The sequence below is a fragment of the Populus euphratica genome, unplaced genomic scaffold (genome assembly GCF_000495115.2).
Source record: "Populus euphratica unplaced genomic scaffold, PopEup_1.0 scaffold1276.1, whole genome shotgun sequence".
NCBI classification, from domain to species: Eukaryota; Viridiplantae; Streptophyta; class Magnoliopsida; order Malpighiales; family Salicaceae; genus Populus; species Populus euphratica.
Window position 1 is genome coordinate 69,209 of NW_011500757.1, and position 14,635 is coordinate 83,843.

Below are 14,635 nucleotides of genomic sequence, written 5' to 3' on the forward strand. Positions count from 1 at the left end.
TGAAGAAGAAATCATATAACAAAGGAGATTCTTATTTGTACAAATGGTACTTCAAACTTGGAACGAGCATGAATAAATTAACAATACTTCTTTATCTTTTGAGTTGTTCTGTTGGATTGATTATTCAAGACCTTTGGTCTCTACTAGACCCAAAGCAAAAAATAGGATCACTTATTATAAACTTGTTAAGAATGATTCTAATCTAGTTCATGGCCTATTAGAAGTAGAAGGCACTCTGGTGGGATCCTCAAGATAAGAAGGGGTAGAGAAAATGTCTCGAGCCAATGTTCGAGTACCAGGCACTACGACACTAAAGTAACCCATGCCATACTCTCAGGCAAAGCTTCAATGACTTTCAACAAAAGAGTACCTGTACCCAAAATCAACACAGGTGGGTAGGTAGAGAATACCTAGAGGTGTGAGAAAACTTTCTCTATCTTAACGAAATAGCCCTGTAACTTCAAGAGAAGGGGTGCCTCCTCACAAAAGGGGTCGTAGTGACTAGGCCTGGGAGACTGTTTACCAAAGACACAGGTTTTCGCAAATTTATAAGACCATGTATGGGGGCTGACGACTACCCAATGCCGGAAGGCCAAGGAAGTTGGTGACCTGATGACAGGGGAGCTAACGGTTTTTTTTTGTTTTTGTGAAAAAACGTTTTCTTAAAAACAATACACACACACACGCACGCACACAGACTATTTATGTTTATTGTTTGTGAAGATAACGTTCCTGTCTTTTTCTGATATCTATACCAGTTAAAATCACAGGATTAGAATGACTTGAATACTCGGTCTATCTTTTTTTTTTTTTATGAGTTAAGGTTGTTTTTATGTTATTTCGTATTGTATAATTTTTTTTGTAGGATCGTTTTCTCATGAGAGGTAATTAAAAGAAATTTTAAAATGAATTGCTACCTATGCCTAGATCCCGAATAATTAAAAATCTATTGGACAGGCAGATTCACATCTCTTACAGCCGACATAACCTTCTGTTCTTGGACCAGAAGCAATTTGCTTAGCTTTATACCCTTCCTAAGGTATCATTTCTAATACATCCGTGGGACAGGCTCAGACATATCAAGTACACCCTATACATGTATCATAGATTTACTGAATGTAACATTGGGTCTATAATTATTATTTTTTTCATTTTTCATTTAATTCATTAATATTAAAGCAAACTAATTCCATATACTTTCCTAAGGTATCATTTCTAATACATCTGTGGGACAGGCTCAGACATATCAAGTACACCCTATACATGTATCATAGATTTTTACTGGGTCTATAATTATTATTTTTTTTCATTTTTTCATTTAATTCATCAATATTAAAGCAAACTAATTCCATATACTTAATCCCTATTTTTCTGTCTTGGTCATAAAGCCATTTTGATTGTCCATGGTTAACTTTCTTTTATCTCTTCTTCATAATTTGATGTCAACTCAACACAATTAGATTCAAAACATATTTTCATAATAGTTTCATGCATGTGTTTTGACAATTTATCTTCCCTCTTTAATGACAAATTTGACCGAACTTATAGGAAACCAAGGGTTTCCTCCACTTCCTATGCATCTAACTCATCATAATCATTCACAATACATTTATTTAGACATGATTTAAACCAGATATCATAATAATTAAATTAATTAAATTTACTTTTCTTCCACATGCTTTGGTTGAATATCACCTAAAAAAGAGAAACATGATTTATTTTCAAATCCCTTAAATCTCCACATATTGTTAAAGTCACACAATTATACTTATTTTACACAAAAAATAAATAAAATAAATTCAAACTTCTAATCTGTATGTTGGCTAAAACTTTCATTCAGGACGAGGGGTAAAGTTTCTCTTCAATTTTGTCAGTTGACATTTACCCACTTCTTTTTCTATCTATCTTGCCATATCTAAACATATCCCATCCATCAATGGGATAAAACAAAAAAATTCAATTAATCTAAAAAAATATTTTTTTCTTAAAAAGATCAAAACATAGTTTTAATAAAAAAAAATCAATAAATTTTTAACATAAATTTTAGCTTGGATCAACAAAGTTACCACTTGATTTAATTTTAGCCAGGTCAAATTATATTAATTTATCTTTTAATTTTTTTAAATTTAGATTTATCTAGACTCTGAATTGATCAAATTTTAAATAGTTTTAGAAGACATTCTAAGTTTAATAAGTAAGGTTATTAATTTTAATATTCAAGGTAAAATAAAGTAGAAAAACTAGCATCAATTTATTTTTAAAATATGTAAATTTAGTAGTAATATTTATTAAGATTAAAATAAATATTTTCATATTTTAATTTAATTTAATTTATTAACTATAAATCAAATAAACACAATAAATAAATAACCAATTTATTTTATATATTATTATCAAACACAATCCTATTTTTTTCTTTGATTACTTCGCCTTATTGTTTTAGTTTCTCGTATTCTATTCGATTCGAGGATGGTAACTAAATTGAAAATGAAAAAATAACTCATAAATCGTGAAATCAAAAAGTTTTGTTAATTGCAAATTCACCAATAAAATGGCAATAATTTGAAAGTAATGTAGAGTACTTGAGTCCAAGGTCATCCCTAGGCCAACTACCCACGTGAAGGAACGAAAGCGATGTAAAATTCCAAAAGCACATCGAGAGAGCAGAAAAGCCAACTCTAATATGTTTCCACTTCTCTTCACGTGACCTTCCTTCACTTCTCTCGATACTCCCCACTTGTCTTCTCCGTCACTCTTTCATCTCCTCCGACAACCTAGGCAGTAGCCTCCACTGAAACCAGAAGAATCCACCCTAACTATCTCAAGCAAGATTTAGTTTAGTTCGAGAACCCATCTCTCTTTCTTGATCATCATCATCATCATCATCTCCACCAATCCAATCCAAACCATAGTAATGCCTCAACAACCCCACCATTCCTTTCTTCTTCTCTCCATCTTGATGCTTATCTGTTCTCTATATAGCATTATTTCAGCAGATCCTCGGTTCCATGAATGTACTTCGAAGCAAGATACATCCTTGAGATCTTCTTCATGCCCTCCATTCGCATCCACTTCTCCTCCTCCTTTCCCCTTCTCTTTATCACCTGGTTGTGGCCACCCTTTCTTTCAACTAAAATGCTCTTCTCCTCACTCCATAATCTCCATCAATAACCTCTCTTTTGCTCTCCTTCACTTCGACCCCAACTCCTCCTCTCTTCTTCTATCTCCTCAACTCTCCTCTTTAACATCCTCAACAACGATAAGACCCGCTGCTACTTGCTTTAGTGATCTTTCTTCCATTCCTGCCCATTCCATCAATCTCTCCGGTTCACCATTTCGAGTTTCTGACTCTTATTGTTCTCGGCTTTCTGTTCTGCGCTCTTGTTCCCCACCAAATCTCCCAAACTGCAGCCACTGTCCCTGGGAGTGTAAGCTCGTCAAGAACCCACTTAACCTCCTAAATGACTGTGGATCTGCCACTCCTCGTAGTCTCCAAAAGCAGGGATGTCAAACCGACATCTTAGAGTACCTTGACAATTTCTTGAAATTCGGGTTCCAAGTTGAGTACGATGAGTCTCAAGACTCCTACTTCTCCAGCTGCAGGGAATGCAAATCCAAGAAAGGAATCTGTGGCTTCAATTCCTCAGATCCAGAAAAGAATTTCTTTTGTTTTCAGTCCAGAACTCGGTTTTCACCTACATGGATTCACCAAAATGACCCAAACCGAGTCGCCATTTTGTGCTCCATCTCCGCAGTGTTATGTGTTGTAATTGCCGTTTTGGTTTTTGGAATTGTTGTTAGGTATAGGCGATTGAAATCATTGAAAACAGAAGACGACCCAACGACACTGTTCCTTCACCGCCACCGCTCTGCTAGTCTTCTACCTCCTGCGTTCACCTTCGAGGAGCTTGAATCCTCAACTAACAGGTTTGACCCCAAGCGTAAAATTGGAGATGGAGGGTTTGGGTCTGTGTATCTAGGCCAGCTCTCTGATGCCAGAATCGTTGCTGTTAAATACCTCCACAGGCACCACCAAGCTGCAGCCGCTGGCAGAGCATTTTCAACCAAGTCATTCTGCAACGAAATCTTGATATTATCTTCAATAAATCATTCAAATCTCGTTAAACTTCACGGGTATTGCAGTGATCCAAGAGGGTTACTTCTGGTGTATGACTACGTCCCCAACGGCACTCTCGCTGACCACCTCCATGGAACAAACAACTTGCACCGTAAAAGTTCTTTAACGTGGCAAGTGAGGCTTGATATCGCATTGCAAACGGCTTTAGCTATAGAGTACTTGCATTTCTCAGTTAAACCACCCATTGTTCACAGAGATATTACATCATCCAATATTTTTATAGAGAGAGATATGAGAATCAAAGTGGGTGATTTTGGGCTTTCAAGGCTTTTAGTCTTGCCTGAAACATCTTCATCTTCATCTGGGTATGTTTGTACCGGGCCTCAAGGCACACCTGGATACTTGGACCCAGATTACCACCGGTCGTTCCGGTTAACAGAGAAGAGTGATGTTTACAGCTTTGGAGTGGTTTTGTTGGAGCTGGTTTCAGGTTTGAGGGCAGTGGACCAGAGTAGGGACAAGAGGGAGATGGCTTTGGCTGATCTTGTAGTATCCAAAATCCAAATGGGTCTGCTTCGTCAGGTTGTTGACCCTGTTTTAGGTGTTGATGGGGAAACTATGAACGGTATTGAATCCGTGGCTGAGCTGGCCTTCAGGTGTGTGGCGGCGGACAAGGATGATCGGCCAGATTCAAGGGAGGTTGTGGAGGAGCTGAGTCGGATTCGAAGCCGAATGATTGGGCATTAAGTAAATTGTCACGACCGGAATCAGAACCATCACAGCATATCTGCATTATCTGGTGGGCAGTTGTGCGAAGGAGTTGGCATGGCTGAAGGTTTTGATTATGATGTGGGCATGGCTGTGCTCTGGTGTGGGGAGATCAGTTGTTGATTGGTGTGGTTTGGGGCTTTTGATTGACCTGACTGCTAGTCATAGTTGGGCGTTTTATGTTGTCTGGTTTGATTACAGACACGTGTAGTTTATGATGAAGAGAAGATGTCCATGCCTTGTAAGTAGTTAGCTGTCTTTACAGTTTATCCAAATATTCAATTGTCAATTTTGCTCTCATCACAGCAACTATGAAGAGGAAACCATGCATATTTTATGGAGTATGAAAGTTCGTTCTGGGTGTAGCAAGGAGTCCTAGAATTGTTGCAAGCTCATCCTTTTTGGCTCTGTTCTGATCAAGTTACTAAACTGCAATTGCACAAAGTCATCTTTCTGATATAACAAAAATGTTACGTATTAATTTCTGATGAAAATGTTTCTATGAGAGAAACCTAATCTGCTGTGACAAACAAAAACCAAAAATCCCTCCCACCTTCCACTTCCAATCCTCGGATGAAGCTTGCTGTCACAACAATGACTTCACAAGCAATCATTTCTTCTTCATTTCAAGTTTAATCTTTTTGCCTTTTCTGTTGCACACCCTCATCAACTATTATTAGCGTATGGTGTATGATATGATTGAATACATGCTCTATTATTATCCCATCTGTGTCAAAATATCTGATAAGCCCACTGATCAACCAAAATATTGATTGCATTTATTTTTGCTTTCACGCTATGGTAACTTTATCTAGTTCAGTCTTCAGACAAACAGGCTCATCGATTCACCTTTTCCTTTTCATTGTTCTCCCCTGATTAAGATGGAATCATGGGATGCAGATAAAGGATAGCTAGGAACGATGGAACAAAGGTTACACGTATTTCATCTGTAATTCACACAGTTACGAAGCAAGGCTATAGCCGAGTAGAATTCATGTATGTAACAAGATGTCCACATGCATAGTTGGTAGATTGATGATCCATCTTTCATGCCACCTGAACAAAATGTGCAGCTTCTAAGGCCCTAGCCTTCTCACCAGCAACTGTTGCTGCTTCCTGATTGCCTGTCATTGCATAGCCTCTCTCCTGCAATAGGTCATGAAATTGTCACTCATCCAGATCATTTTATCCTTAAAATAAACTCCGCATACAAGTCAGGGCTATACCAATAAGCGCCACATGAATGGGATTCCTTCCCTTTTCTTGATCCACTTCTCCACTACTCCTATTGCTACAACTCAAGAAAGAAGTCAGAAGAGCCACAATGAAGTTAAATTGCAGAAATAGGAGGTTTGGGATGTCAAACGTATGTACCCTTGGCGGCTTGTCCAGTATTTAGTAACATGCTGCACCAGACTTCATTAAATACATCAAGTTGTTCATCTGATGCCCCAAGCATCTAGCACAAAGGACAGTAAAATTAACATCTTTTAATTGAAATGTCTAAATACAGCTGATCAAAACACATGAATCAACTTGACAATATTACCTTACAATCATTGGCATCAAAATCTGAATCAAGTAAATCTAATGCCTGCTTGTCATTACCCCTCCCATACTCGAATAAGGCTTCTGCAAGCTGATAAAACGGGAAAGTGAAATCCTTGCATATCTCAAAAACACCTTTCAAAAAGCATCTGAAGAAAGCAATAGCAACAGATTTATGAAAAGTAACCACCACGTTAACATAGAACCAAAGGGAGTTTACAATTGTTTCAATTTTCTGATCATTTGTTACAAACAAAGAAAAGAGGAAAAAGGTTATATATTCTAATTATGGTCAACATCCATACCCCTCCAGGATGGGGGTTCACTGCATCTTTGGGATGTGACCTAGTTGCATCCAAAGGTATCTTACCAGCTACTAACATGAAATTGTATAAATGGTGATACAAAAATAGTAAGAGAAGCAGCAATCAGAACAAACCTGAATCACTTTCTGCATTCTTTGTTGCTTCTTCTTGCTCATCTTATGAATTCTGAAAAAGATGATGAGATTACAATAATGTAGGGCCATGCACGAAAATGTATAAAGATAGCACAGGCTTCTACCTGGATTTCAAGCCCTCAAGTAAATCTTCTGCCTTTGAAGGTTCAACAGTTTTAGCCAAGGCCCATAATATCAACACATCAAGGTGCCACTCTAAATACCAATTGGCCTAGAAATTGTAATGCACATAGAAGTACCACAGAATAATCAGACAACACAAACAGTAACATGAAAAATACGTGCCCATATGCATACCAATGGTATTTAAACATAATTGCTCGTGAAAGCATGAAAAATGCCTCTCAAAACAAATTATCATTGGAGTTTAGCGCTTTAATTAAAGTCAAAGTCTTCAACTGTGCAAACTTCACTCCCAGGGTTAGTTAAAAGAAATTTTGTTCCATCCGCTCCTTTGGCATGTAGATGCTAGCTCCTGATTCTTGTATTATATGTTTGATAATGGAGAGACAGTATGCACACACAAGACAATAGAAAAACAAAACAATAGCATGCAAGGTGCTGATAGCTGAAGCACAATCCAGGACTCGTCTGTGTCAGCATATCCAGCGCAGAAGACACAGCTAATTGTCCTGCAAACCTGTAAGGATTCATATATCTAGAAGATAAAACTGCCAAATCCAGGGAAAGGGGGTTCTTTTTCCATATGAAGAGCACAATTTGCATGCTTTTACCTTTGATTTCTGAAACTTAATCTTTTCAATAACAACTATATTTTCATGTTGTTCATTTCAGTTATAGTGATTATAGTTATAGTTACAGGGTGGTCTATTATAATGAAGTTATAACAACAGAAGATTATTAGTCACTAAATTCAGCCTTTTGTTTCGGACTGTGTGAGGATACAAAAATCTTGAAATAAGCCTTCACAGAAAATCTCAGACTTTTATGATCTCTCATATAGAATAAAGTAGAGATGATCATTCAGACATGTTTTGCAAAGTTTCATGAGAACTATATTCCAACAAATCAAATTGTAAGCAGACATCATTCATTGATTGACTAGTTACTTTTTCTATGGTTCTTACACTAAAACAAATATAACTTACTTGATCCGTTATGCAGGAAGCTAAAGTCTTCAGACGGTCCTCAAAGATGTCAAGCTCACCCCTTAGATACACACGCAACAACAAACCCAGAGCATTCAAGTACACCTGAATACACAATAAAAGTAAGACCACTTCCGCACAAAATGAGGGTGAAATTTGAACAGATAGCAGAATAACATACTTCTGGAGGCACAGCATCAGCTTTTTCCAGCTCTTTCCAGATATGTTGGTCATAAACTTCTAAAACTTTTCTCGCTGATGCATGACCTTCCAAGTAACAAAGAGCTACATGCCACCAATTATGTGTCAGCCTGTTGATTGAAACAGTGATGCCACCAATTATGGCATTGAAGAAAGCCATTAGGAAATTTATAATAACATATAGCATCTCATTTCTATACTAGAACATTTTATACATACATAAATGATGAGCAAGAACTCCATGAAGATGAGCATTCTTCCATGAAGTCTACTGCATCTTTGAAACGGCATTGATATTGAAGGACATGACACATCTGCACAAGAATTGACACTCAAAAGGATGGTCCATTCTAGCTCTTGCTTTCATATGGTACTTAGTCACTCCAAACCAAACTCATACTCCTGATCTCTCTTAAAAGACGAGTTAAAATTTATCCATGACAATGAGAAAAATAGTATGTTTCACTATGGTGGAAAAAAAAATAAAAAGGCAAGATATCATGTCCTGCATCATACTAAGATGATGAGAACTCACAGCATGTTGTGCCCAGTAATCTTGCTTGTTGATCTCATATCCCTTTCTTGCTGCTTCCTCAGCATCAGCCATTCGGCCCAGCTCTAATAATGGAAACGCAAGCATGCCATGTATATAATCTTCTTCTTGGTTTCTGGGTAAAACCTGTTGAAATGAAAAGTCTTGTTAACCCCAAGGTGGTTGATAATAAAATATACCTTATGCTATCTGGACAGAAATGAACCTGTTGCACAAGGTCCAGGGACAGGTCAGGTCTACCCATGTAGAAACATAAAACTTGAGCTCTTTTAAGAGTAACTAGATCTCTTGGGTAATCATTGAGGAGCTGTAAAATAAAATGTATGCATCAAATGAAATTAGAGGTTGTATGATTAAAGCCCATAAAAATCATTTAACAACAGTGTTCAATTAGCATTATAATTTAAATTATGTAACCAAGGAAAAAAAAGACTTAAGCTAAAATAAATTTAGAAAAAGCCCCCCTTTTTTGAAGGCATTAAGGAAGAATAGGGATTTTCTCTCACGGCCAAAATGCATTAACAGATTAGTTTTAAGGATAGAGGGGGTGAAAGGGTAGGCTACCTTAGAATGAAATTGAAGAGCAACATCATCATCTCTATTCTCACAAATCAAAGAATTAAGAGCATAAAAAACTGCTTTCTCATAAGGGGTGGCTTCTTCCTGTTTGTTAAAAGAAATTTCACAGGTGAAACATCCCATCAAAAGACAAAGGCCGTACATGAGTACAGTGGGAAAAACACTTACAAGTCGAGAGTTTGCAGCCTGGATATGGAAAGAAGCTCGGGAAGGATTGGCAGATGAGCAGAGGTAATGAGCTGCCATAATATTGGCTAACACGCAGTCTTTGTCATGAAGTGTAGCTTCCAAAATCACACGCCTCTCTCTTCCATAACTAAGAACCTTCATATAGCCAAGAATCAACACCAACCCAAAAAAGAAACTCCCTCTTTCTCTTTCTCTTTCTCTCTGGCAATCCAATTAATAAGTGGAGATAGAGAAAAGAAGACAGACCTGGTGGTAATAAGAGTTGATGGCAGAGATGCAAGCATCCGAGGAAGTGTTGACCTCGTAACCCCATTTGTCCAATTTAACACCACCTTCCATTTCTTCTGTATTTCTTTCAAAAATCACAGCGTTGCCGTCGCGGTCTGTTCAGGAGAAATAAGGACAGTTGCGACAGGGAGGAGTGTCGGGGACTCCAAGAACGAATATTGGTTTTATTTCCTATTACGTCGTGGCCATCCGTCCATACATTTCGTGACTGTAAACTTCAGTCCTTGTAGTTTATTGAAATTGATTAATTAAGCCTTACCGGAAAAATATTTCGTCATTTTTCCATCTCAACAATTTCTCATTTCTTTTTCTTTTTCTATTTATGATAGAAAAACAAATTGTGAAATAGATGAAAGATTAAGCTATGAACACACACACACACATATATATGAGAATTAATTAATTAATTAAAATTATTTATTAGATGGTCTAATAATAAAAATTTGAAATCAAGAAATTTCTTTCCATGTAATTTTAAATTTAAATAAAATAATTATTAATAATTACTAGAAATTATATAATTAATTTTAAAACTTGTAGAATTAATGAATGAGCATTGAGGTTATTTAAATATTCATGTTAATTAAAAAAAATAATTAATTAAGCTTATATTTTTTTAGGTAACTTTATCCTTAGAGATTATCTGTATCTGCATTTGTTTTTCATTCAATTAAATTTTAATTAGTTTAGAATAAAATAGGAATGATTTTCGTCCATATTTTCCTAATCTAGTAATTAGTAAAATTAGATAACGTCTTGGATAGAGTGTGTTTCCTAATCAGATGATTTTTCTTGTGTGATCTTATCCATATACTGTGATGTTGTCGTGACTCAATCCCATTAGAAATGGCGCAAAAAAAGGGACTATTCTCGAGGGATGTAAGAAGCGAATTGTGTAAGAATAACTACCATTAAAATTATATTTAATTACAATAATGTAAGTACTGTTTTTTTTTTCTGGTTATCAGGTTTTTTTTTTTTTTACAATTTTACTCTTATATTTGGTATTTACCTCAATTTATAAATCATGATTCATTATCATCATCATCATATATATATATATAACCTTCAAACATATCATAATTATGAGTTTTGATTTGGAGTAACATACTCTACAAAATATTCTTATCTTTAAGAGATATGGTTATGTTTGGATAACAGTCGAAAGATACTTGGCCGCTACAAAGGCTATACTCAATGGAACTAAGAAGAGAATCTTGAAAGTTTTGAAACCTAGCATCTCGGAGGACAGGAAGGATGGAGGTGTTTAGGCCTTCTTTTGTAAGGGGTTTTATTTCGACTTGGACAAGACCAACATGGATGTATTTATAGTTTCTGGCTAAATGTTTTTGTAAAGACTTCTGAGAGAGGAGTTGTATGGTTTCAAATGGTTTTGTGAAGTGAATATCTCGTTCCTCAATTTTAATAGTGAAATCTGTTTTGAAAATATCATATTTAGATTTTTGGTAAATCTGGGTTTGAGAAATTTTTGGGATTTTTTAGTCATCAATGTTTTTTGTAAAGTCTTCAATAGTTATTTCTTCACTTTGTATAATTTTCCTGCTTTCAGAAGAGTCAGAAGTAAAGGAGGCGGAAGTAGAGGTAGTTCTATAGAAAACAGAATCTATTAAGAAGAAAGATAAACTAGAAAACAGGCTGCAGATTATATGAATTTATTGCCCTAGAATTTTAACGGGACTTACACCATTCAGTTGCAATCATCTATTTCTAGTGGTCTCTATGTTCTCTAAGAAAACTGTCTTTTATAATATTAATTTTATCTAGATTTTAACAGGCTTTATACCAATATAAAGTCAGTACATGACATTGTTATATTTAAGAATAATTTTAAAAGATCAGGTGACAGGTTACAACCTATATACTGATTTATATATATATAAGCAGCCGCTAAAAAACACTTTGCAGATAATTATAGAGATATGTGAGGTATTACAACAATCCGTGGATTCACTTTTTGTCTGGTGACTTGAAAATCTTATATAACCGTACACCTCCAAAAGGTAATTAATACTCAATTGTTAATTTTTATGGTCTCTCTCAGAGTTTTGATTTTGATTTTTTTGGGTTTCCTGATTTTGAAACAGTTGGCTGCCTTAGAAAAAAGAGTTGAAATTCACTCTATTTCAATACTATACTAGCCTCCTTATATGTATTACGCTATGGATAAGAATTCAAGCTATCCTTTTAACGTATAAAGATAAGGCATTAGTGTTATGAATATTTTTTTATAGGATCATTAAATTTATTAATTCATAAATAATAAAATAATCCATGTGTTTAACTCAATGAATTTAAAGATATATTAGGTAAATCATAAAAAAGAATTATGAGTGATAATTAAAAACTGAATTAGAAAATTGATAAAAGATAAATAAACATGCAAATATTTTATCTTGTTTATAATTTTTATTTTATATATTTTATTTATTTTGAAAGTTTATATTAGTTGGTGAGTACATATAATTTTTATTTTCATAAATATATCATGGAAATACAACTTATTTATCTCAAAGTTAATAAAATATAATGATAAATTATAAATATTTTTATTATGTTTATTTTTTTAAAAAAGCAGACAACTTGTAGTTTGTTTGTCCAATTTCCTACCACTAAAGATGTGGTCAAAAAATCAAGTTGGGGTTTTTTGAATTTAAAAATTTATTTTCACTTAAAAACTTATATTAAACATCCTTATAATGTTAATAAATCAATTCCTCAACTCAAAACACATTTAAATTGATTCAAAAACACAAAATCATAAAAATTATCTTACAATCCCGATTTACTGGTATCAGAGCCTATTGGGATCTAGGTAGAATTAGTATCATAGAAGACAGTTTTCTCAGAAAACATAGAGACTATTAGAAATAGGTGAATGCAACTGAATGGTAATTGGACAAAGAAACCAAAAATACAAATAAAATAAAAAACTAGAGACCAAAGTGATTTTAAGTTGCTTGGTCATTGAGTTTACTTGGAGACCAGGTAATTAGGAGGAAAATGACAAATTTGTTTTGTTTATAAATATCTTGTACAATAAATATAAAAGGGAAAGAAATTTTAAGAGAAAACGAGTTAGAGCTAAAAAGAACCACATATAATTACTCACCACACAAAATACCCTTATTCATTGTCCCTCTCTTGAACCTTTACCACATGTACTTAAAAAAGCTATAGCTACTTTTAGTTGAGGCTCTTTATGGTTTAAAAAAGAGTCATGGACTAATTATTTAAAAGAAACAAGGAGATTATTTTTTTTACTTGGACCCAAAAAAGAATCCAAGCCGAGTTTTTTTTATTTTATTTTATGATAGCCTATATTCTTTTTACCTCTCATTGCCAACGACAACCATAACTTCTATCAATAGTGATGAAATAGCCACCATCTGAATATCATTGATCCAAATAAACCTAGCACCTCCTCCACCATTAAAAAAAAAAACCATCATTGACATGACTAAAAATTAATATCTTTTTCAAAGTGCAGGAGTGTCGAAATAATAAAAACAAATTATAAACAAAAACAACAACAACAACAACAACAATAATTGTATAAATTATAAATAATAACAACAACAATAACAATAACAATTGTATAAATTATAAATAACAACAACTCTACTACCACCAACAACAATAATAGTGATAATAATAATAAAAAGAAGAATAAAAAGTTGATGAAAATTTTAAGATAGAAGATCGATGTGAGGATCAAATAATGATAAAAAATAAATGTTAAGGATAGATGATCAACTAATAATATTTCAAATAAGTATAATATAAACTCTTTTTATTACTCAATTGAAAACCACACATAAAGGAGGTTCCAAATGGATTATAAATTATTGACATGATTACATTAGTTATCTTATCTGAATAATGCAAATACTTGTAAATATTATCATGCATTCATGATTATAACTTATGTTAACAACAAATCAAGTTTTTTGCATAGTATATGTATTCGTTATACCATATAGTTTGGGCTATGAAAGTACCAAGTATTTGTTGTATGATTAGTACTTAAAAGTGCATTTTTATCAAGGTTTTATATCATCATTTTGTACTTGAAGTATTAATAACTCCTTAACTAAAGCATATTTTACAATAACATATGTAATAATATAAGATATCTTTAATTTATGGTAAATATTTATTTTAAATGCAGGCCTATCATATAAATGAAAAGATCGATTGATGAATTTAAGAACTGAAATTGAAAGAACAAAGAGATGGCCAAATTTAGGAAAGAGATGTTAGTGCAGTCCAAACTGGAACACTGTTCGGTAATTGGGTCATATTTGGAGCTGTAGATATCAGATTTAGGTTTATTTTATATGGATGGAAAGGTAAGACATACGAATACAACTTTCATATAGATCCAAGATTTAAAAAGTTCATTTTCAAGTCCAAATTATAGTAACAACAAAAAAGTCTGAATCTGTGCTACAGTCCACACACTATTCAATGTTTGGCCCATATCTGGAGTTCTAGAAGTCCAAATGACCTCCCTTTTTTTTTTCCTGGAAAGCTAAGATAATTTTCTACAATTTCATATTCTTAAGTGGTTCTAATTCTGACGTTATCAATGATGTTTTGGGTATATAAAAGAAGATAAGGATTGTTACCAAGTCAAGAGTTCACCATCCACTCATCAATTAGTCATCAAATTAATAATTCCTAATTTTGGCCTATAAAAGGAGGCATTTGCCATGCATTTAGACATCTTGGTCTCCAGATCAAGATCATGCTCTTGCTTTTTCTCTTTGTATTTTTGTAATGCTTAAGTTTTATTTTCATTAATATCTTATTTATGCCTTTCATTTCATTTCCTTTACTTA

The 14,635-nt window shown here is 34.1% G+C and overlaps 2 protein-coding genes and 1 long non-coding RNA gene across 3 annotated transcripts; 2 read left to right on the forward strand and 1 right to left on the reverse strand.

Moving 5' to 3' along the window:
* The first annotated feature begins 444 nt into the window (after positions 1-444).
* On the forward strand, positions 445-11,244 carry LOC105116281 (uncharacterized). Its single transcript, XR_840503.1, has 3 exons — positions 445-517; positions 10,540-10,542; positions 11,233-11,244. It is a non-coding gene; the product is annotated as an uncharacterized LOC105116281 (long non-coding RNA).
* Positions 2,629-5,260, forward strand: LOC105116280 (Protein kinase superfamily protein). Its single transcript, XM_011013557.1, has one exon. It carries the CDS (start codon positions 2,915-2,917, stop codon positions 4,823-4,825), a length of 1,911 nt encoding a protein of 636 aa, XP_011011859.1. The 5' UTR covers positions 2,629-2,914; the 3' UTR covers positions 4,826-5,260.
* Positions 5,592-9,959, reverse strand: LOC105116279 (Tetratricopeptide repeat (TPR)-like superfamily protein). The gene is made up of 14 exons (XM_011013556.1): positions 9,732-9,959; positions 9,465-9,620; positions 9,282-9,380; positions 8,923-9,024; positions 8,700-8,843; positions 8,384-8,478; positions 8,145-8,274; positions 7,964-8,068; positions 6,959-7,065; positions 6,834-6,885; positions 6,396-6,485; positions 6,221-6,305; positions 6,073-6,137; positions 5,592-5,992 (listed from the first exon to the last, which is right to left on the reverse strand). Exons 1-14 carry the CDS (start codon positions 9,822-9,824, stop codon positions 5,894-5,896), a joined length of 1,422 nt encoding a protein of 473 aa, XP_011011858.1. The 5' UTR covers positions 9,825-9,959; the 3' UTR covers positions 5,592-5,893.
* Positions 11,245-14,635: the final 3,391 nt, after the last annotated feature.